This window comes from Calidris pugnax, unplaced genomic scaffold, assembly GCF_001431845.1.
Source record: "Calidris pugnax isolate Ruff unplaced genomic scaffold, ASM143184v1 scaffold220, whole genome shotgun sequence".
NCBI lineage: Eukaryota > Metazoa > Chordata > Aves > Charadriiformes > Scolopacidae > Calidris > Calidris pugnax.
In genome coordinates, this window is record NW_015090963.1 from 987,677 (window position 1) to 1,011,748 (window position 24,072).

The window sequence follows — 24,072 nt, forward strand, 5'->3', positions numbered from 1 at the left end:
CCCTCCACATCAGGTGCCAAGCTGAGAACGGTGCTGCTGACCTGCAAAAAAAATATTGACACTTTTTGGAGTGCAAATGAAATACCTTTTAAAAAAAAAAAAAAAAAAAAAAAAGAAAAGACAAGGTAACTAGAGGTAAGAGTGTGGATCTGACAGGTTTTGGACAAGCCTGTGATCCCACAAAACTGGTGAGAATAGTTCACATCTGTTGTGAGAAGAAGAAACTGCTGGGAGGCTTGCAGTCTGCCAGGATTCATTAGTTCTGCCAGTGGCGAGGAAAACCATGTCTCAGTAGTCTCTTAGACTTCATTAAACGTATCGACAAGCAACAAAGGAGGAGGAATGGGGTTTGCAGTCCACCCAGACACCCAGAGGAGCTTTGAACGGAGAGCGTTTAGCCCAGGATGAAGCCCCGGGAGGTACTGCTGGCTGGGGCAAAGCTGCTGTGACCCACGAAGAAGAGGCAGGACATGCTGGTGTGGATGTACAGAGAGAACAGTGTGGGACAGCAGGGAGGAGCACTTGGCTTGTGGAGCATCTGTGAATGGATCCTTGCTGATAAATCCTCACTGAAACCTACTGCTGGTCAAGCCCAGATCAGGGGGAGAAGCTGGGAGGGAGGATTTGGATAAAGGTCATCTTCTCAGGGTGGCATCATCCTGTTGTGTGAAGCAGGAGAACCGTTTCCTCTGCTGACAACTGGGTTGTAAATCAAGGCATTGCCATAGCAGCTGCAAGCCCCCAGATGCTGGTGAAGCCAAAATCTCATTTGCAGAGATTTTCAAAGCCAGGGGGAGAGCTGCAGGGTCACCTGGCACACTGGGAATAGCCGTGGTCTTTGCTCTTTGTGTGAGCTCTGGCTGCAGAAGGGCTCTGTCCTGTCCTAGCACTGAGCTCCTTTTGGTGAGGGAGGAAGAAATCCTTGTCTGTGGATTAAGCCTGTTGGTTTTTTATGCTTGTTGTTACATTCTCAAAGCCTTCCAGAAATGGAAGATCTTATAAAACAGTGACAGTCGGAGTGGAAACCTTTAGTGCTTCAGGGATTTGGCTTCAATTAGCCTCCAAAAGCTCGGAAAGGTCTTGCCTTGTAAGTCACACACGGCCATCCCAGGGAACCAGCTGCCTCGCATTTCCAAAGCAGCCTGGTCCCCACCAGCCTGTTTAGCGACACATGTCCGGCTGAACTCGGACTGAAGGTGCCATTCATTATTTATCCCCTTTGAAGGGTTTCCAGTGTCTGAAGTCCTGGGCTGTGGGCTGCCTGGGGACTCCAAAGCCAATCTCCAGTCAGGCTGAAAGAGGAAAGTGCTGCAGCTCCGGGGGCAGCTCCGGGCACCGCTTGCAGGAGCCCATGAACTTAGCGGAGGGTGCTACAAATCATTCCCTGAGCATGTCAGCAGGGCTGTGCTCGACAGACCCCGGGACCAAAAGGGCAGGCAGGGCTGGGGCTGAGACATTCAGGTCCTGCACATCCATCAGCAATGTTGGACGCGGAGTGAGTCACTTGCTGGTGTCTTCAGGCCACCTGTGACACATCTGTGACCAAGCAAAGTCCTGGGTAACGGGAGCTCAGTCACAGCGAGACACTGAGACCAAGCGTTGTCATCTCTGCTTTCCAGGGAGAGGGTTTTGCTAGGCTGGGAACAGCAAAGGAACCACAAAGCATGCTCGGGAGCACAGATGCTGGGACACCGTGTGCGGAAACCTGAATAATCAGAGTCTTTCTGGAGGGAGGGTTTAATTTCTCTGGGCAGACACTGTGCTTCTGTGCAAAGGGAAGTGCCTAATACCCAGATTCCTAATCCGGGTGGGAGATGCTGGGGTGTGAAAAATAAACAGGAGAGCAGCTTGCAAGATGTGTAGTCTGTCCTGCAAATGAAAAGAGCATCTTTCAGGGTAAGCAGTCTTGGGCAGCACTAAATGGAGCGGATCCATGCAGAGAAGCCAATATAATTGTGGCATATTAAAAGGAAAAGGAGAAGAAGAAGGAGGATTGAGCAGGGGCTGTGGCAGGCTCGTTACAGAGGGGAAAAGCGATGCGTGTCACCTTGTAATGAGTGCTCCAAGAAGGCCAATCAGGTGGAGAATTCAAGTGAAACCGCACAGCAATCGACATTGATGGAGGCAGGAGGGGTTACAGCAGTATTAGTCCGGTGTATGGACCATTGATCTCTCGGTGTAGGATTTGCTGGGAAAGATTGTTATTTAGGCTTAGCTGCCACCAGGCACTAATTGAAGCTGAGGACTCTGGAGCCTCATTGTACTGCCTTCCTTTGCTCAGAGCCATACTGGTGATGGGGAAACAGCTTTGTGTATGTGAGTCAAGGTGGGAATGAAACAGCCTTTGTCTCTGCAGAGGAGACACGGGGAAGGGGCTGAAAAGTTTTCCTTGCATGGTTCCATAGTTCTGTGTCCCTGCGCAGGACACATCCACTTCCTGGTGCAAGATCCCCCTCTGGATGGGCAGAGCCTTGCCGTAGGATGCACACAGCTGGAACACCCTTCCTCCCAGGCTCAACACACTTGACCTTCCCAGCTCTTTTGGCTTGCAAAGCCTGAAGCGTTTCCCCCAGTGCTGATCCCTGATAGCAGATTTAAGCCACCCAGCAGTAGCTGGATTGTTTTTAGTTATCTATTCTGGAGTGTTGCAAAGCAGCCAGAGGTCTGCAGAATTGATGCTGAGAAACATTGACCTGCAAGGCTGGAAGCCTGGAGGACTTCTGCCAGCCAAGAGCTGAGTGCTTTGTAGGCAGCAGCGAGCTAGCTCCATCACACCCAGGAGCCAACTGGGATGCACAAGCTTAAGCAGAGTTGCAGCGTGTAGAGTTCCTTGCTTGATTCCTTCTGAATTTGCTAAGGTGTAATGAGGTGTGCATGTGTGTGCATGTACTTCTGATATCCAGGTGCTGGGCACGCTGCTGGGTGTCAGAGCTCTGCTGGCAATGAACTGGTGGGGAATGGATGTTTTGCTGTGCTGAAGCGCGCTCCTGCTCTCTAGGGAGAGGTTCCCTCTGTCCTCTGCCAGTCTGCGCTGCTTGCAGGGGACCACACCTGCTGCCTCCAGGATTCAAACTGAAAATAATGCTGAGGAAGTTGCTGAGCATCCCTCACAGAGGTAACCGGGCTACGGAGGGGTGTCAGGATCCCATCCTGTTGTTCCTGAGCAGCAGGAAGAAGACAGGCTCACAACAGCAGCAGCTGGTGCAGACCCACATCGTGCAGAGCATCTACACAAGGATCCGCTGCTGTGTGCTGGTCCTGGTAGCCACAGGTCCATGCATCCATCCAAGCTCAGATCCTCAACCAAGCAGGAGAGCTCTGCTCACCATTCGCATGGTTTATGCACAAACCCTCTCCAGGGAAAACGGTGAGCCAAGCCCGGAGCTCTGGCTCCCCAGGGGAGTCTCCAGCCGTAGCCGTGAACTTGAGAATTTGTAGGATGAGTCACAGAGAGCCCCTGACTCCAGCCAAGCCACAAGCCCTGGCAGGTCGGACTCTGCTGTGTCTGCAGATTGCCTGCGCTGTGGTGTGGTTGCTCCAGCTGAGAGCACGCTGTGCAAATGAGAAACTGAGGCACACATGAGTGAGAGTGTATTAAATCCAGAAGCTGATGTCTGTCTGTCTGTCTGTCTACTCCTCTCACTGGGATTTCCCATGGGAAGCCTCCATGTCTGGCCGTAACAGGGAGCCTGGAGATCTGCCACAACCTGTGCCAGCTGCTGAGACGAACGGAGAGGGTTGGAGCAAAACAGGAGAGTACAGAGACATTGCTCAGGAGTTGGGATCCTACCTGGGATGCAGCGAGGCATCTGGCTGGGGATCACATCCCAGTTCCTGCGCTCAGCAGACTTGAAAATGAGTTTGACCTTTGTGGTGGGAAGCACGAGGTAAATGGCCTTTATGCTTGTCTCTTTTTGCCTTTGGGTGAAGATCCCCCCTGTGTGGCATAGGGGAAGGACAGCTGAGGAGCTTGGGTCTCTGCTGGTTCATCCCAGCTCTTAGAGCATCACACAAGCCCCTTGGCCTGTGGAGGAACCGTGGTCAAGGCCAATGGCCACGGGCTTACTTGCTAGTGAGCTGTAGTAGCATTCCCACTGGCACTCCTGCTGCAATTCCATTCATTTCACTAGGACTCTTCTCTGCCTCAGCTGTCTCCAGGGCTTTTCCTTTGAGGAGCTTCCCCCAGCTTTGCCCAGTAGCACCCAGCCCTTGCCTTGCCTTCTCCCAGCATCACAGGGCACAGCCCTTTGGGTGCTAAGAGAAAGGGTACTGCTCCTCCTGGCTCTTGAAGGATTCTTGTCCTCTCTCACTAGACCCATCTCAAGCATCCTCCTCTTGGCCTTGGTCGGGTGTAATACCTCTGCCAGCTCTGTGGTTCCTGTTGGCAGAGAGCCTTTAGGGATGCCTTCAAGCTGCCTTACTCTCCTTCCCCTGGTGTCAACGGTGCTTCGTTGATTTATAGCCACGGCACATCAGCCTGCCTCCGAGCAGGTGACCCCTCCAGCTCTCAGCCTTGAGATGGACATGTCTGTCCATCCCTCCCGGTTTGCAAAGAGAATTTCTGTTGTTTTCAACCCGAGTTGCTGGAGACTGATCGTCACTTTTATGGAGCGTGAGCCCTGAATATTCAAGAAACAGCACTGAACTCAGTGTGACCATGGTTGGTAGGTTCTGGCCCTTAATTAATTAGCATTGATCGTACTTCACTTCCAACAGTGGGGGAGGGAGCTGCAGCTCGGGGAAGCAGTGAAGTGTTGCAATATAATCACTGCAGCCATTTTCATGCTGCCGGTCTCTGCTATTCAAAAGTTACATAGCTGCTGTGATGGCAGCACGGGAGACAGCAAGGAAAATCCTGGGGGAATAGTAACAACAAGGGGCTTCGGAAGCTTTCATTTTAGAAGAAACATTCATTTCCATGTTTATGCAGGCCTGGGTTTTTTTTCTTATTTTGATTTGTTTTTGCTGGTTCTTAGCATTGGTGTAGCTTGACTTAGCCTCAGTGAAGGTGCAGTTCATGTCATCTGCATGGCAGCAGGGGTGGTGTGGGGTCCACCAGCCCACCAGCTGTGAAAGAGTGGGACCTCCTTGTACTCCCTTTGCTACCAGCTTCTCCATGCAAACGCAGCAGGAAACTCACAGGCCCTGGGCAACCAATAAGTGCTTTTTAGGAGGTGGAATGTGCCTTGTCCCCCAAGAAATTTGGAGGGGCTTGGATCAGTAACTTGGGCAGAGATATTCAAGTGTTGATGAACCATCCCTCCACGTGAAATTGTCCATCTCACTGTAGTCTGGGCATGTTTTTTCTACTGTGTTCTGTTGGGCCTATAGGACTGTGTATCCCTGATACATTTATTTCTCCATGTTTCTGCAATTTTGTTCATGGCAGCTCCAGAGAGATGGCTGTGGGCATCTTTCTATTAATTCATGAATAGTACTTCGGGATATAAACACAGAAGGAGAACTTCAGGATTTAGGTAGGCAGACTCAATCCCATTACATTCTTCATCTAAATCACAGCTCCAGACTGAAGACCGCATAGCAAGAACTACCAACAGTGAAGGCCAGCCCAGAGCACATCATAGCTCTTAATGTGTTTTTTAATGTGTTGCGAATGTGTCTCCCAGCCTGGTGGTTACTGAACCCTCCTGCAAACACTGTGTGTCTTCAATTCATGCTGTGGCACGGACCAGCAGTTCCCAAGCTTTTCCTTGCACGACCCCTTGCTGGGGGCTCCCAGTCGGGCTGTCACAGCGTGCTGGGAGCCCTGGGCTCTGGTGGCCTTTCTCTCCCACACAGCATGCATGGCTGCCTTGCCAGGGTGCTGGGAAAAGCAGTGAGAGGGGTGGGAGGTGGGTGTCAGCAGGCAGAGATATTCGAGTCAAACCTGGTAACCACGGGGGATTAGTGGATATAGGCTGTTAGGTGATTTAATTGTGTTTTCCTTCCTCTGCTGAGTTTGGGCCATTTTTCTTAACTTGCTTAGCCCTGAAGAGTTTTTGAGTGTAACCGCTATTTATGGAAGGCTTTTTACTTGGTTACTCCAGGGCGAGTCAGTGGTGTGCACTGTAGCAGCTGTCTCATAGTCCCACAAGCTGCCACTGCAGCGTCCGGGTGCTGGCATCCCAAGGGGCATACAGCGGTTCAAGATGGATAAAAAGGCACCAGCTCAAATGAATTCTGTTGCTTTGGGTGTTTGCATTATAGCAGGGTCAGCAGAGCCCAACCAAACCCTGGTGTCGATGTATCAGGTGCCCTAGGGTTTCAAGGGAGGAGGAATATCAGAGCCTGGCTGTGATGCTGACAACTTGCCCACCCTTGAGCCAGTCATTTTATCTGCTTTGGGAACTTCAGCTCCATCTCTAAGATGGGGAGAATGATGTTCTCCTCGTTTGAGTTGTCAGCTTGTTAAGCCAAGAATTGCACCTTGCTGGGTGTCCGCATGGAGCTTTGGGTGACAGTGTCCCCCCTGTTCCCTGGAGGGGAGCCATGGAGCCACCTCTGTCCCCTATGCTGAGACCCTGTGCTTCCTGTGGAGGGGCATCTCCATCAGGAAGCAAAGCATGTGCTGCCAATCTGTCCTGAGCAGAGCTGATGGGGAAAATCCTCAGGGGAGCCATTGGAAAATGAAGTCACATCAACATCAGAATGTTTTACAAAATCATATTTCTCTGTCAAGGGGAAAAAAAAAAAAAAGATGCAGGACGAGGGGAAGGGCTGCAGTATGTCTTTTTTGGTATTTTTCAGAAAAGGTTAGGCTCTTTAAATTGACACCCTCTCTTTCACACCACACGCCTCCCTCCCCGCCCCAAGGGGGTTGCAAAGCCTTTTGTACAACGCAGTGGGGCGGTTTTGAAAAAAACCTAAAAGACATGAAAACCCTTGGCTTCCTTCTGAATGAAAGAACTTTCCTCTTTCTTTTTTTTCTTTCTCTTTAAAGGAGAATTTTTGGAAGTTTGGGCTTTTGCCTTGGTGGGGACCAGAGCAGCATGTCCAACTTTGTGGCATCCTGAGCTTGCCCTGACCGTGCCACAGTGGCTGGGGGGCTGTGAGTGCAGGAGCCTGGAGGAGCTGGAGCATCTCCTCCCACCCGTCCCCGTGCAGGCAGCCTCTCTCCCCGTCGCCGTCTCCTGCGAGCCGGCAGCCGCTCTCCCTGGGTGGGCTGCAGAGCATCCTCTTTTTGCTCTGCTTCAGTTTGTTTTCTCTGCGTGGCCTCAAGCTGGAGGTAGGGGAAGAGCTGCTTGCTGCCTCTAGCTGCTTTCCGTGCCTGCGTGCATAGATTTGCACTGATTTTCTCTCCTTATGGACTTTCTCGTATTCCCCCTCCCACAGGCAGGGTGTGTGGTTGTTTGCAGGCTCCTGCCTGTGGGCAATTTCCTTCTCCTTCTCCTCCTCCTCCTCCTCCTTCTTACTACCATTCACTCCCTCTTCCCTTCTCCTCTTCCTCCCTCCTGATGGAGACAGCCTCTCACAGCCGACTCATTTCAGAGATGTTTTTTCACTGCTGAAGCCAAGATTTTTCTCTCTCTCATCATGCTTAGCCTGGAAGTGGGAAGGGGCTTTTTGGGGGGGATTCTTTCAGCAATAAATAATTTCAGCATGCTGAAGAGGCAGGAGAGTGAAGCCGGCATTAGGCTACATTGAAATATTCCATTTGTTCTAGGAGTCTTCCTCTCCCTTCCAGAACGCTTCCTCTAGTGTTTAATATTACAGCAAGTCACTAGTATTTTTTTGTTTTCTTACTTTCCAGAAGAGATTCCCGTATTATTTCGGCTTGCCTGGAGATTTCCACACACACAAGAACTTTTTCCTTTGGCTTTTCTTCCCTCTTGCTTTCTTTTTGCCGGGGTTAAAAGCCCCAAGCCAGCAAGGTACTTAAACACATGCTGGAAGTTAAGGGCTTGCCTAAGTGCTTTGCTGACTTGGAGCCAAAGATATTTTCTCAAGTCCTTTAAATGCTTCAGAACCTGAATTCAAAACGTTTTACAGAAATTTCAGAATTCAAGTATCTCTTGTGCTAATAATAGTTGTAATTCAGTAGTTGTAATTCAGTAGTGCCTTCAGATAACTGGAGCTCTAGACATGGTGAGCTTCTGTATAATCTTACTTTCAGAAAATATGCTTCTGTAAAATCTTCTGCTTCAAACCCAAGAGCCCTCCAGAGAGCTGGGGACGTTTATTTGTATTTCAGTCAATGAACATAACTGGCCTTTTAGCTGTTGTTTTGCAATGAGACACTCAAATCTTTTTAAGTGTTGAAATTTAGGAAATAATGGGCAATTAGTTCAAATCACACTGAATGAATGTCTGTTCCTGAACTAACATTTGCTCATCATCCCCAACACAGGAAAGAAAGAGAAAAAAAAAAAGACCAAAAAAAAAAAAGAAAAAAAAATGCCAACTTGAGGGCTCTCTGAAACAGCAGCATCAGTAATTGGAGGTTAGGAGATGCTCTCAAAGGCAGGCTGAGCTCCCGTTTCAGAGCCTGAAAGCAGCACTGCTCTCTGCTTCTGAGAGATTACTCAGAGAGAATGCAGTAAAAGCGGTACAGAGAGGGAATACCAGTGGGTAGGCGAGTAGGAAAGGCTCTGCAGAGGAGGAGGTGTTTCTAGAAACGGAGAGGCAGCCAGTATCCCATAGAAATTACGGCATGGTCATTTTGGGCTCTGCATGATGAACCCGGGGACCTCTGTCACCAGCCAGCCAGTGGGGGCCACTTGGAAATACCCAGATGCTTAGTGAAGAGTGTCTGCTTCAGAGGTTTTGGAAAAGGTGCTGGACACTGGTGCACCATCAAGGGAGCAGGACCAGACAGGAGCTAGCTTAGTTCACGGCCCTCCAAGGAGTTGTGTGCACCCTGCTCTGAAAGTACTCGGGGTTGCTGTTGGGAATGGGAATGGGAATGGGAATGGGAATGGGAATGGGAAGCCAAGCTGATCTCCTTCTCTGAAGACATTCAGAACCCACCTGGACATGTTCCTGTACAACCTGCTGTAGGTGGACCTCCATTGGCAGGGAGGTTGGACTAGACGATCTCCAGAGGTCCCTTCCAACCCCATACCATTCTGTGATTCTGTGAAGGCTCCCAGCTTAATGTCCTCATCTTAAGGCTTTCTTTTCAGAGCTGGAATGATTTGTCGTGAGCTTATTCACCGTGCTTTGCAGGGATGTGTGTGTATGCATCTGCACAAGAGGGCACACAAAGCCTCTGTCCATATGCCCCAACACATCGTGTAGTTCAAGGGTCCTTCTCACAGATGTGCTCTGTGAGTTGCTCAGAAACCATTTGGGGACTGTGATCCTACATTCATGTCATTTGTGGCCCAGGTATACATCTTCCAGCCCATAATTAGACTCATTCAGCCCCTGGCTGGAGGCTGCTTCCACCTTCTGCCTGAAATCCAGGAGCTTTGTCCTAGTCTGCAATGCTCCTTTAGCTACACTCATCTTGATGTCTCTGGTGGAAGTAACACTCTTTCCAGTGTGCTGTAGATCTGATATGTTGCCATCTTTCACCCCAGAGGTGCTTGCACCCAGCAGATGCTCTGTGTGACTGCTGGGCTGCAGCTCCATGGCTGTGCCATGGCTCAGCATGCACTGGTGGTTGTTTCCAGGCTTGGCTTTGTTTGAGAATCCTTTGGAGTGAAAGGCATGAAATGCAAATGTAATATCTTGTTATTACCAAGGCAAATCCCGAGGCCTTGGCTTAATTATTAATACAGCCCCTCATGGGCAGAGTAGATGGTTGCCTCATTATTAATATTGCTTTGAAATCATCACCAAGCTCCAGAAGTGCAAGTGTTACTTGGAGAAGTGACTGATGGTGACAGAGTCAAAAAAAAAAAAAATTTGCTTGGGAAAATGCTTCCCATTTATTCAGGACTTACTCTTTCCACCCTGTTGGCTGTGCTGCACTGGCAGCAGCTCGATTCCTCAGTTATCCCATAGCCACATACATAAAGTGTTGGTGCAAGGAGGGAAGAAATCCTTCTCTGGGGAAGAAACAAGTCCTGGGGTCTAACATCGCATGGATGTAGGGATGGAGGAAAAAGTATTGGTTCTTCTGCTGGGAGTTCCTGGGCACGGGGCATCACTGGGAATACTTTGGTGCTGTCCTGTCCCCCCATGTCTTGATGGTGCTGGTTGCACCCTTGCTTTGATCCCTGAATCTAGCCTGGGTGCTGCCTTTGAGTCCCAGCCCTGCACACCGTGTGCCCTGTGCTGCCTTCTTGCTGGGAGTGGGTGGTAAAGAGGAGGATGAACCTCCTGTACCTGTGGTTAAGAAAGCGGAGGAGTTTTTCCACCCTCGGGCTGCAGAAGTTCATGTGTTCAGTTGCAGCAGCCCCAGCTTCGAGCCCAGCTGCTGCCTATCCACCCAGGGGTGTGAGCGTTACATCTGTAAGCGACAAGCCACTGGCCTACAGCAGGCAAAACCTAAGCCAACAGACAGACAGAAAGAGCCTGAGGGGCTGAATTTTAGAGCTATTAAATGATTAAATGCGAGGGAAAAAAAAGTTAATTTAACATCGCGGTTGTGATTTTACACACCCAAGAGCCTGGAAATTGAGAGCTCTGCTTCTCACACAGGGATCGTAACTTGGCACTGCACAGATTGTACAGTATGTAAAATTAGACCGGAGAAATAGTAAATATGCTGCAGGGACCAATACCGTCTTGGCAGAAGGAGGATGGACTGAGTGGGACCCAACAGGTCTTTTACGCCTCTGACTTCCATAATTCTGCGCTAATAAAAAAAATATTGCACAATGCCTGATGCTAATCCGCGGCCCTTGAGTGGGGTGAAGCGGGAGCCGGGTTGTTATGTGAACAAATAGCGGTCGCCCCCGGTGCATTCGTGTGGAGGAAGGCTGTTATTTGAGGGTGGGAGCGTGGGCATTGGCAAACAGAGACGGGGAAGTGTATGCTTCTGCACCGGGCTTAAAAGGCAGCTTGCGGTCAGCGGGGTGCGAGGTACCCCGACGTCTCTATCCGGGGCTGCCCTCCCCCTCCCTCCCCCAAAGCTTAGTAAATACATGTGTCTTTGCACTGTTGCTGGACCACAATGGGCTTTTCTTGTGTTTACGGCTGTAATTTGGGCACCTAATTCCGAATCGTATTGATTTCCCTTTAAACGGTGTTGAAAAGCCTGATCTAAGCACTCTTTTGTGGCCTTGAGTTATTTGTCCTGTCTGCATGAAAAAGCAAGACCAGAAAACAAGCCTTTAATTCATCCGCAGCGCTAACACCAGTCACCTGGCAGCAAAGGGCGAAGGCTCAAGTGATCTCCGGCTTGGAGGATATTGGTGGGACTTTTGTGCTGTGTGCTGGTTCCCGTTAGCACCATTCATCTCCCTCTGGTCCTCCCAACTCCTTTCCCTCCTTCTCATACCACCCCACGTGCCAGGGAATCTTCAGGGGTGTTGGAGGAGTTGCTGCTTCAGGGGGCAACTCCTCTTCCTCAGGACAAGTCTTCTCAAGTTGACTTTGCAAGGAAGCCGAGTGGGCAAGGTCCCACCCAGTCTTTCCTTTGCCTTAGGACAAAAATGGTGTCATAGCTCAGCCCTGGGACTTGGAGTCCTAAGACACAGACATTTTTGGACCAGAAGAGCTAGTACATCTAAGTGCAGGTCTTAACCAAAACCTTCTGTTGGAAACCAGATCAACACATGAGCTCAGGTCCTCTCCTGGGATGCAAGAGCAAAGTCTCCTGGAAAAACAGAAAAAAAACAAACAAAAAAGCCATGATCACCAGCCCAACAGCATCCAGCCTTCTCTACCACAGAGCAGCTGAGAAAAGCAGAAGTAGCAGCAGAGGTCCATCTTCTCTTGGTCCTGCCTATGACAACACAAGGTGGTCAGTGCTCGAGGTATGCAGTCATTGCAGATGGGTGTGCACCAGCATTAGTACCCTCTGGCAGAGCTCAGTCCTACCCTGAAGCCATGGGAAAGGGTAGCTTCTTTGGGTTCTCCTACCCATGCGTGGTTGGTGAGACTCTCTTGCTGAGGCATAATAGACTTGGCTGCTGTTCCTGGGTTTGCCTGTCCCCTGCAGCCAAGGTCAAGGCTGTTGTACAGCTTCTGCTACTCCCAACAAGAACTGAGTGATCACATGTGGGGAGACAAGGCTGCCGCTGACGTGGAGCCCTTCTGGCTTTCAGCAGAGAGCGCTGCCAGCATGATGCTCTGGGCTGATGTGGTTTGGCAGGTCTGAAGAGCTGCGAGAGAGGCTCTGTCCCAATATGGGTACTGCTGAAAATGCACCAAGACCACTACGAGACATGGACATAGCCACGCTGTTCTGGCACGGGGAGGGGATGCTCTGCCTTGGTGACATCCCACTCAGACGTGGCCAAAGCCATCAGTTCAGCCAGTCTGGTGGTGTGACACGGGCAGAAAAAAGACACTGAAGTTAGTTGTCTGCTAAGGCAGCTTCCCCCATCCTGCTACCGTGTCTCTCAGCCAGGGCTCAGCATGGGACCACAGCCCACAAGGCACGGGGAGCTGCCGCATCCCTTGGGGCTGAGCCAGTGCTGCAGCAAGGACTTGGCCCTCGCTTCTGCTTCTGGTTCCAGCAGTGGGTCTCTGTTCTGCAGTTTCCCACTGGGATTAACACTGCTTTTTCTCCCCAGGCGGGTGCTTGTACCCTGCCACTGAATAGCCTTGTTGGCTCCCACGCATGAGCCATGCAAGTGCCACCGTCCTGACTGTGACACTGTCCTGAGCGTGTCACCTGGAGCTTGGTCCTGGGAACAGCATGACAAGCCAGTAGCAGAGCAGGCGTCACACCTCCCCACTGCTGGACCAGTAGGTCCAGGAGGGAGTCTGTGTTGCGGGTTATCATTTTGTGACAGAAACATATTTGATTGTAGAAGTTTCCCTTCATCCCCAGGAAGTCCCAGCAGATACCACATTAAGTTTCATGGAAGAAGCATCAGCCTGTCACAGCTGAGTGTCTAGAAGGGCCGTGAAGGCCTTCTTCACCCTATGAGGGACATCCCCAGCTGGGTTTGGAATGAAGCTGCAGAGGAAGGTGAGCTCAGCTGCAGAGCAGTGGTGGGAGGTAAAGCTGTTGCAAAGCTGGGGGAGACCTTTTTCAGGGGCAGCAGGGCTTTGCCGATCTTCACGGGAGGATGTTTTGTGGTTACATCCAGGCCGAGAGAAGAGGTTGTCCTGCCCTGGAGCTTGCCCTGAGCTGAGCACGCCGGGGGAGGAAGTGCCTTCTTTACAACACCCCTGAAGTAACCCAAGGTCTGCTCCCAGACTATCGTGGAGTGATTAAGTACAAGTCCTTTAGCACCTATCTGTTATCTCTTAATTAAAGTTTCTTGCTAATTATTTTTTCTTGTCAAGAGAGCAAAGCTGCTGACTCCAGGGATTTACCAAAGCAGAGCAAACAAACGTGGGCTCTGCTTGCTGCAATTCTTCATTAATGGACAAAATTAACTTGGAACGGTCCATATCTTTGGCTACATCGATGACACTTAATTATGCCTGTTTCCTTACAGAGATGTATCTAGTTTTAAATCACTCATGGAAGAACTGCCTCCTTAAGCATGAAATTCCTTCTCCTTGAAGGGAAGGTGTCTGCTGGAAACAAAAGCCGTGCAAAGACCAAGGGGTACCAGAGGGAAAAGATGCAAGGAGATCAAGGCTGGGGTGGGCTTCAGGAACTTGGTGTCAGGAAACCCTCTCCAGTGCCAGAGGCTGTTCCGTTTCAAGAAGAGCAGACCTCAGGGCCATGAAACTGCAGATGGGAGCAGATCCTGCAGCATCCCTAGGGCACAGTTTGTGATGCTCATGACAGCCAGCACGGGTGCAGGAGCAGGAGAGAAGCCACAGAGTTGTGCCGTCACTCTGTGAGACCCAGACCCAATGGCCAGGAACATCCTCCTCCATGCAGGAAGGATGATGGGAGATGGCCAAGCCACCTTCTCCCCAGGCACCAGCACATGAGACATCTCTGCAAGGAGTCAGGGCAGCCTGCAAGAGAGCTGAGCAAAGGTGCTTGCAGCTCTTGCAGTGGTGACCAGCCAAGGCGGAGAACTAGTGCTCCCCTCTTTACCTCCTCATGCTGGTTGCACTCTTTGGCCTCCCCCTCCCCATCCTCTGGGGGTCCCCACTTGTCTCTGGGGGCCTGTTCATCTCATTTACCATAGGAAGTTGCAAGACCTCGCCGGTTTGTCTGCTTAGAAAGCTCTCGGCATAGCCCCAGCACTGTGTAGATATTAAATATATAATTTATGAATACATACACAGGGAATTAATTAGCTGCTGAGATGATTATTCGTGGCTAGTTGCTTGGGGAGGGAGGTAGGAAGGCTAACGGGGGTGATGCGAAGACCCTTCTGTCTGAAGGCACGTATGTAATTCTCTGTCCTGCTACAGAAGTGCTCCACGTCCTGTCGGGGGAAGCGGGGACGTGTCCTTTCTCATTGCCTCAGTTTCCCCACCTGCAAAAGAGGGGCAGAGCCAGAGGCAGTGCGTCCGGCAGAGGAGAAGAGCACTTGTCTCTTTTTGTCCCCGAAAAACGCTTCAAGGGCTTCCTTTTGCTCTCACTCTGTTTACGCCAGCCACAACCCGCAGCGCGTTTGGGCAGAGGGCTCCAGGGGAAGCAGTTGTCCCCTCCTGCCTGCGGATGGCTGTGGCAGCCAGGGTGGTTTTGGCCCCCATCTGTGCGTGCTGGAGCTTGGCTCTCCATGGGCCTGGGGCACAAAGAGCCCCATTGAGGGACTGCGGTGAGCACCGGCACTGAGAATGGAAACCATCTTCCCTGCTTCCTCTGCTCACTCTTTAAAGGACCCCTCAGGTATCTGAGCATTAGACCCCTGGGGCCACATCCATGGCCTGCGTGTGGCACAGGGCAGTGCCCCAGTGGCACGCTTGCCCTGGCAGCAGCCAACCTTGGCAGGGTGGGAGCCTTGGTGGGAACAGAAGGACAACAGCCAGTGGAGATGGAGGGTACCAAGAGGAGTTTGGCTCCTTCCCATCACGGCACGTGCCAGGGAAGCCCTGGGGTTTGCTGGATTTCCCTCTTGTTGTTGCCCTTGCAGTCTCAATGCAGATCAAAATTCACTAAGAAGGAAAATGAGGATGATGTTTCTGTTGAGGACCTCTAGCTGAGGAGGGTGGGTTTGGGAAACATCAAAAATGTTCCCGTCGGTCCTGCTGTTTGGTCTCATCTTCCTTCCGTGTCTTTCTGCTAGACCAATTGGTCCCATTGTATTGCAGTTGCACAGATCATGCCATCAAATCAGTTGCACAGATCATGACATCAAATTGTCACTCATCATGACTAGGAGGGCAGCAGACCAGCTCAGAGCTTGTTTCACCCAGCTACCCCAGGTCCACCACTGGGAGATGTGTGTGTCTCTGTCCCATGGACAGCTGCCACCTTCCCTCCACTGCAGCTTGGCAGGGCTGCATGTAAAGCTGTAATTTCTGCCCTTGTTATGCATCATCATAGTTCCTCTCCAGCTCTGGGACTTCATGTCGTAAGCCCTGTTGTGCCGGTCCTGCGTTCTGTGCTGCAGCAAATGATGTGACCCTTGGTGGGGTTGGATGCTCAGAGGCATGTTGCTGGTTGTCATAGGCTCACCTCCTTCACCTTTCTGCTGCTGCCTGACCCAAAAAGCAGCATACTTTGGAGAAGCAGGGTGGTGTGGGGGCAGGGCAGCTTTTCTAAGGATGACTTCTAGCCAATGATCACAGCAGTGTTGGTGGGAAGAGATGTTTGGATGTGTCTAGTCCAATGTCCCACTCAGAGGAGGATTATTCCCAACAGTTGGCTGTGGTTTTGTCAAAAGAGCCTTGACAACCTCCAAGGATGGAGATACCCCCTCTTTGTGGGTACCTGTCCCAGGGCTGCACCACCTTTCTGGAGAATAAATTTTCTTCCGTGTCCAGCTTGGACCTCCTGGCTGTTGGCCCTTGTTCTGCCTGTGCCACCTGTTGGTGTCCAGCCAGGAGGACTGGCCCTGCAGCACAGGCACCACCTCAGCCTCTCATTCCCTGTGTTACCAGTGATATGACTACCAGGAGTGGGGACAAACCTCCTTCCCCTCCCTGTTTGAGGGACCTGTGAGGCTCTGGGTGAGCTGGGGGCAGGGGGGTCCTGCCTATACCCAGCCTGTGGGAAGTGGAGGGTCCCAGTAAAAGCTGTGGTCACTCTTGCCCATCCCCATCTTAAAGCAGAACTGGTGTCCACAGCACAGGACAGGGCTGCTCCAGCTTGGATGAGGGCAGGGGGGACTGCCCCCATGGTGCCCCTTCCCAAAGGGAGGTGACACCTGCCAGTGGAGCTGCCATGCATTCTCATGGGTGGGAGTCCTATGGCTGGAATGGGGCAGGAGGGATGGAATGGGGCAGGAGGGATGTGAGGACCTGGCTGAGCTCCAGTAAGAGCCTCAGCAAAGCCAGCTGGGGGAAACGCCTCCTCTGAAACTGTGCTTTGGGTTTCTTCTTCGTCAGGAGCCTTAAATCATTGACTTGGAAAGGAGCATTGCTTTCAAAGACCTGTCTTCCAGGAATGGCTCCCTCAGTCCTTCTGGATGAGTGCCAACATGTTTGCACTGTGTTTAAGGACAAATAGGAAATAATTCAAGGTGCCTTTCCCCCTTCCCAGCTTAGTCCTGCTGCCACCAGCTACAGACAAGGTCTCAGCCAAGTCCTTAGAAGCAGAATTAAGAACCCCAAAGCTTCCCCCTGCTCTTGAGCCTTCCCAGGGGCAGGCACTGGGCAGGCAGGAGCCAGGCAAGGCAGACAGATTTGTGGACCCATCACTGCAATGAGCCTTTCTCCATGCAAGGCTATTGGGTGATGCAGTGTCTCCAGTTTCTCTGCTGGGCAGATCCCCAAGTGTAAGGCCAGGAGAGTCAATGGCCTTTTGTAACCCAGCAGGAAAGGGGAAGAGAAAATATCTTCACCTTATGTAAGAGAAGAAATTAGAGGAGAAATTGAGTAAAGTGCTGGGACTCTTATGTTAGCTCTGCTATCTGTAACTGTCCCCCCACCCATCTGCCTAGTCGTCTGTGTGTCCGTCTGTCCATCCAGCCATCCATCCATCTCCACAGCCGTTCAAACAGCCAACCATCCACCCAACTCCGCTGCTGTTCATTGGTCCTTCCATCCCTCCCTTCCTTCACTGACCCACCCATCTGTCCACCCACTGACCCACCCATCTGTCCACCCATCCCTCCATACACATCCATTGCCGTGCTTATATTCTTACCCCTTCATGCTCTTACACATCTCTGCATCCCCATATATGCCCATCCATCCTTCCATCCATCCATCCATCCACTGGCGTATCATCCATCCTTTCATCTTCATAAATTTCCCTTCATCCCATCTGTGCCCCTCCAGCCAGCTGTCCCTCTGTCTGCGGTCACATGCATTCATTCTTCCGTCCACCCATCCATCTTCTTCCACACTTCTGCCTATCTCCCTGTTTATCTGGACCCATTCCAGCTTCCCTTCCTCACACAGATGCCTCCTCTCTTTCTGGCTGTCAGTGTACGCTCCAAGCTTTTTTAGGACACTTGAAACACACTTGTCTGATCAGTGCAGTTTCTCAAAGGTTCCCCGCCCTTAGCTAGTATCTGAAATGATTCTGAGGCATCTCACCAGCACCTTACTCACAACAAACCAATTTTTCCTTGTTTCTTCTTAGCACCCTCTTTCCCAGCAGGGATAGTACCCCCAGAGGTACTGCTTCCTTCTCTGAAGTAGGTGTCCTGACACACCATCTGCAGGAGGACTCAGACCTACCACGGTCTCCCCCTAGGCCATCTTCACCTTGGGTCTCTCTCTTTTGCAGATGGGCTCAGGCTTTGGGCTTTCACAGAAGGAATAGCTGGATCATGCTCATGTGGTCCCAGCTATCAACAGCAATCACTGCTAAGACTGCCCCTCACTAATCTGTAGGGTCCTGCACCTGGGGAAGTAGAATGTCAGGCACTAATACAGGTTAGGCGTCAGCCTGCTGGAGACAAGATCCGAATAGAAAGATCTGGGTGTCCTGGTAGACAGCAAAATGACAATGAGCAAGCAATGTTCTCTTGTGGCCAGGAAGGCCAACGGAATCCTGGGCTGCATAAAGAAGAGTGTGGCCAGTAGGTCGAGGGAGGTCATTCTCCCCCTCTACTCTGCACTGGTGAGGCCACAACTGGAATACTGCATCCAGTTCTGGGCTCCCCAGTTCAAGAGGGACAGGGAACTACTGGAAAGAGTCTAGTGAAGGGCAATGAAGATGATTCAAGGGTTGGAGCTTCTCCCTTATGAAGAAAGGCTGAGAGAGCTGGGACTCTTTAGTCTGGAAAAGAGAAGGCTGAGGGGAGACCTTATCAATGCCTATAAGTATCTAAAGGGTGGGTTGAAGGAGGAGGGAGCCAGACTCTTTTCAGTGGTTGCCAGTGAGAGGACGAGGGGCAACGGGCACAAGTTGGAACATAAGAGGTTCCACTCAAATAGGAGAAAAAACTTCTTCATGGTGAGGGTGACAGAGCCCTGGAACAGGCTGCCCAGGGAGGTTGTGGAGTCCCCTTCTTTGGAGATTTTCAAGACCCGCCTGGATGCAGCCCTGAGTAACATGCTCTGACAAGCTCTGGGCAATCCTGCTTCAGCAGGGGAGTTGGACTAGATGATCTCTATGGTCCCTTCCAACTCTAAAAAATTCAGTGAAATTCAGTGACCCAGTGACTATGTCTAGAGAGGGAGAAAAGAGCAGGACAAGCATGGGGGGTGCTTCTCCTGTCCCTCCGCACCATCAGCTGCCTGCAGCCTCCCCAGGCTCACCAGGCAGCTCAGTGTTTTACTGCCCTCGGTGGTGTCTTCTTCTATGGATTAATTTAATTTCTATTTTCCCCAAAATGTTGACATCCACAGCATTTGACGGACGTGGGTTTCTGTAATTTAATCACACTTTCTGTGAAAAAGCACTTCTTTTGCTTGTTTTCATTTGCTGCCCTTTAATTATTTTATTAGGAAAAGGTGCAAGCAGTCCTCCTCTATTCATCCTCTCCATGTCACTCAGTATTCCTTAGGTGTCTGTCACATCTCTGCTCGGTTGTCTCCTTTTACGGATGAAGGGATGGAGTCTGTTAAGCCCTCCTTAGGTGGGGGCTGTGTCCAGCCTTTGCCCTTCCCCGTTTTCTCTCTCTGCTCCATTTTCAGCTGAACTGTACTCCTAATGTCACTGGGATAGGTTTGTGCGCGGCTTTTAGGGTACTTTCTTCTCAATCCCTTTCTGAATAATTCCTAGATTTGGGTTTGCCTTTTTGGTCACCACCGAGCTGATGCTTTTGGGGAAGCGAGCACGGTAACTCCAAGAGGTTACCTCCATGGAGGCTGCAGCTTATTTGGAGCCGTTGAGGGGTGGGAGAAGTGAGGCTCAATTTTCTGTGTGTGCCTCCCTGTGCGTTTATTGACACGGCGTTACCAGCTGGTGGGTCTGTGCCACCACGTCCTTCTGCACTGCTTTTGCACCCGGCTGTGATTTGCCTGCCCCTGTCTGTCCCCTCTCCCTGCCTCAGCCCCCTTCTCCCTGTGAGTTACGAGGGTGTTGGGCAGCTCTGATCCAGCTCTGATATCTCTGCCAAACTTCACCGGTGACGTCTTCTACTGCCACGTCTGACCGCTTGTTCTCACCTTTGGTCTCCTGACCTTTAGCTGCTATAAATCCTGGAGAGGACTTTCCCCCTGTGTCAGGGCTGCTTGGTTTCCTTGGGAGGCACCTTGTCAAATGTGTTTTTGAAACCCAGGAGTATTTTGAGAACTGAACAGCCCTTGCCTGTGCGCAAAGGCTTGATGAAGCCTTGAAGGAACCTCATCCCCACTCATCCCCCTGTCCTGCTTCACCCCCCACACACCCCCATGGTTTTATCCTTGCCACACGCAGCTCAGCACAGCCAGTGTAGCAAGACAGGAAGGATTCAATTGTTAAGCATCATTAATGAATGTCAGCTCGAGCTCCTGTCCAGAAACCTGAGAAAATTCAATTAGGCAGCTGGTGCCCAATGAGCTGTATTGCCCCACTCGCCACACGCTAAATCAAACAGCTCAGCAAGGCACCGTGTTATTGTAGAGCAGGAAGAAAAGACAGGCAGGGAGACAAACAGCACAGCCTGCACCGAGCAGCTGCCCCTTCCCAAGGCACAGCATGGTTAGGCTGCCATCCTCCCACCTGATTTCCCAGGCAGAGAATTGCCAGGGCAGCTGCCGGCTTCCCACCTCCACTAGTGAATAACTTGAGTTTGCTGGTGACAAGTCCTGGGGCTCTGTCACCTCTCTGCTGGGAATTTCCGATGTGTGCATTTAGGTTTGCATCCTGCAGCAAGCCAAGTAGATAGGGGAGAGGCAGTGACTTGCTGGTGTGAGCACCAGGCTGTGCTGTGGGGCATTTGGCTGGTGAGCCATATATACATCCCTGATGTATCTCCTCCAAGGTTAAGGTCAGAGGAAGGCATCCTGTGAGCTGAAGGTATGGAGGTGGTCCATAGGTCACTGGAACAGGTTGCCCAGAGAAGCTGTGGATACCCCGTCTCTGGAAGTGCTCAAGGCCAGGCTGGATGGGGCTTTGAGCAACCTGGTCTGGTGGGAGGTGTCCCTGCCCATGGCAGGGGGGTTGGAGCTGGATGATCTTTAAGGTCCCTTCCATGATTCTATGAGTCCCTATCCTCTGGTCCATGCTAGTTGAGCCACTCTGGTCAATGATTAAAATAAGTCATTGTCAGAGTCATTATCAGGAGGAGAACTGGAGAACAGAGCCAGGCTTCCCTAGCCACCACCACAGTGCCAGTCCATGCCCATGTCCTTTCCTCGCTTCCCATACAAACAATGGTAAGATGCTGTTTCCAAGGCAGCCATCAGAGCTCACCTGGTTTTCTCCTCTTCCTCCCCACAGACAGCCACATCCAGTACGAGCGGGTAGGCGCAGATGTGACCATGAAGTGTGGCTCCATGGATTGGGACACAGCTGTGGCCTGGAAGGCCAATGGCACCGACATCGACGAGTCCCACCTGAACGGGTCCTACCTGATCCTGAAGAACGTCGACCTGACGCAGAGCGGCCAGTACTCCTGCTACGAGGGCTCCTCCTGGCACCTCAAATACCAGACCTACCTGATGGTGGGAAGTGAGTACCCTGGCGTGTGACACTGCGGGGGACAGGGCCATGCTCCCTGCTCCCATATTGACCCCTCACAGCCCCCTCCTGCCATGCCACCCCCTCTGCTCTCCATGCATATGGACATGCGAGCTCCCCACAATGTCATAATCAGTCCTTCCTGCGCCAAACTTTGCATCAAAGATGGTGGATGAAATGATGCCCCAGGAATAACTTGGGAAGGGACGTTGTCTCTCCACCCAGCCCAGTGCAACAACCACCATCTCCACCAGTGGAAAGAGTTGGGGTTGAGCTGTCAGAGGGGGAAGGAGGTACCCTGGCTGGGTTTACTGCCACACGGTTGTTTCGGAGGAGCAGCCGAGAAGGTGGTGGCGGTTGCTGTGTGTCTGCAGGAGCCCCCCATGTGCAGGTGTGCTGCAGGACAGCAGCGCATTTCCCCGGGATTTCGCGTGTCTCCGGAGTGAGACGTGCTGATTTACAGGTCTGGGTGCGGGAGATAAGAGCAGTGCTGTATTTCACACGATGCCGAGAGCCGATAGCAGCTGTGTGCTGGGTGGGCTGCTGTGTTTGTACAGCTGACAGCAGCGGCGTGTCTGGCAGCACGGCGTTCTGCGACCGGCAGCGGGTGGGTGTCTGGCAGCACCAGCCGGCGTAGCTGGTCGTGGGATGGTGGCTGCTGCGCAGGATGCTGCGAGGCACCAGATGGGAGCCCCACCAGCTGGGGACACATCGTGTAGGTGGCCGTACGTTCCTAGGTTCTGGGGAGGGACGTGGCAGAGCTTTTCTCTGCTCCTTGTCAGGAACAGCGCCTTGAGTCGGACCCAAGTCAGCACCAAGCTTCAGCACCTTGAGTCAGAACCAGGGTGGCGTTTTCCATCCTCAACCGTGGTCCAGGGGCAGAAGGTTGCAGGAGGACCAGCCACAGCCTGCATAAGCCCTGCAAATCAGACAGGAGCAGCTCTCTGCACCTGTGGGTCAGGCTGAAGAAATGCGAGTTTCAGGGATGCTGCACAGTGTCCAACTCACGGTTTTGGGGTCCACTGGGAGGGTTCCTGGCACATGCACCAAGGGGAAAGGGGTGCTGGAAGAAGCTGAACGGCAACGTGAGAAGTGAGGGGGGCAGCAGTCAGCATAGGGCAGGGGGTATGGCTGTGAATAGGTGTTGGGGCTGGGGGGTACGGCGGACAAAAAGGCAGTGGCAGATGAGTCAGAGGGCTCTCAGCCACGCTGTCAGGGTGAGGAGATGTTCAGGGGTGGTCTGGAGGCAGGAGCTGGGTGCAGAGATCAGGCAGCAGCAGGAGGAGGAGGAGGAAGCTGTGCAGCTCCTCCGCTTGGGCATGTGCTGACCAGATCCCATCTGGGGAGAGGTCCCAGGCTGTGCCAGTGCAAGGGGGGCTGCAGCCCAGGTCTGGAGGAAACGAGGGGAGCTGGGAGGGGGGGCTGCAGCCTCCAACCGCCTCCTCTGCAGCTGTGGCATCCCCGTGACTTTGCAATGGCTCTTCCATCTGCTAAGCACCTCGCTAATAGTAATCCCTGTCAATCCGCTCAGGGACCCGTGGGAATTGCTCAGTGTTAGAGCCCAAATCCTGCTGTTTCCTATTACCGTGTGTTCCCATTTGCTGGCAGCTCACAGCCCCCCTGAGCACCGGGCAGCTGAGGAACTTGGTCGGACACTGCAGGGCCACCAACCCCAGGAGAGAGGGCCACAAATAAACAAGTGAATGCCCGGTGTTGTTAATGCAATTAAGTATGCAAGGAACTAATCAGGTGAGACGCTTTTAGCGGTAATTAATTTAATTGCCTGGATTTTAATTTAATGTTCCCTGCAAGGTTTCTTTTCCCATCCCCACTGCCATCCCCAGCCCCTTCATGAACCACCTCCCCCCAACTTTCCTGCCTTGGCGGGGCACAATTGACTCCCTGGAGGTGCAGGGTCTGCTGTGGGGAAGCAGGTTTGGGAGCATCCCAGGAGGGGTCGGGGATGGAGGTGGAGATGGAGATGATGGAGGAGGTGGACAGCTCATGGAAGGCTTGCAGCATGTCCCTGTGGTCGCACCCCTGCCGCAGCTGAGCGCACTGGGAGCCCAGACTTGGGATTTGAAGGATCTTGGACTCATTTCGCTTCAATTGCACGGGAAGTTAAATGAAAACAGGCCTATGCCTGTGCTCCCCCCTCTTAGTGGGACAACGAGAAAGACGTTGGCGGCGGGAGTGAGGGGTTGAGGGCCGTGCAGGGAGAAGTGCTGGGGATCTCATTAAATAAATTAGTGTACCTGGAGCGTGCCCCCCAGGCAAGGCAGGGGTCCTCCTGGGCAGAAGACACTGCAGGAAGGATGTGTGGAGGGACCGGGAAAAGGTGTCAGTTCGCAAAGCCAGCTCCGTCATGGGGGTCAGCGAGCACAGGGATGAAGGGAGACCTGCCAGGAGTCAAGCTGAGCGAGACCTTGCAGAGGAAATGAAAAGGAGGGGTTAGCCATATAAATACGGAGCAAACGAGGAGAGAAGAGCAGAGCTGGCTACGCAGCCAGGTTTTAGGGGAGATTAAAGGTAAGCTCGGCAGAGCACCGAATGAACCCCGCCAATGCTGACAGCGAGGGCAACGCAGGCTAGGGGAGAGGAAGGAGGATAAAACCTGGAGAACGGTTCTCCACCTTGTAGGCACCTTCAAAGAAAACAGTTCATTGAAGGCTTGGGGAGCACCTCATCCCCAGGTGAGGACATCTCCTGTTCATTAGCAATGCTCGTTAGCGGCTGAGAGGTCACTGGTGGTACCCGGCGCCATGGGGGGAGGCGACATGTCTCCTGTGCTTGAGAGAAGGAAAAATCCCGATCAGACAGCCTGACCCCACAGCACAGCGGGGCCACGGGGTGCGCTTGAAGAGGGAACAATTAAAGACATGGAGACAAATGGAAAATGGGACAAAAATATAAGGGGGACTTGCCAGGGATAT

The 24,072-nt window shown here is 52.1% G+C and overlaps 1 protein-coding gene across 3 annotated transcripts in view; it reads left to right on the plus strand.

Annotated features, from left to right (window-relative positions):
* CNTFR (ciliary neurotrophic factor receptor) overlaps positions 1-24,072 on the plus strand; it is a 214,572-nt gene that overhangs the window by 133,548 nt on the left and 56,952 nt on the right. For all 3 annotated transcript variants that reach the window (XM_014952478.1, XM_014952479.1, XM_014952480.1), the window contains exon 4: positions 20,900-21,130. In XM_014952478.1, coding sequence (XP_014807964.1) covers positions 20,900-21,130 — 231 coding nt within the window. The remainder of the gene's footprint in view (positions 1-20,899; positions 21,131-24,072) is intronic.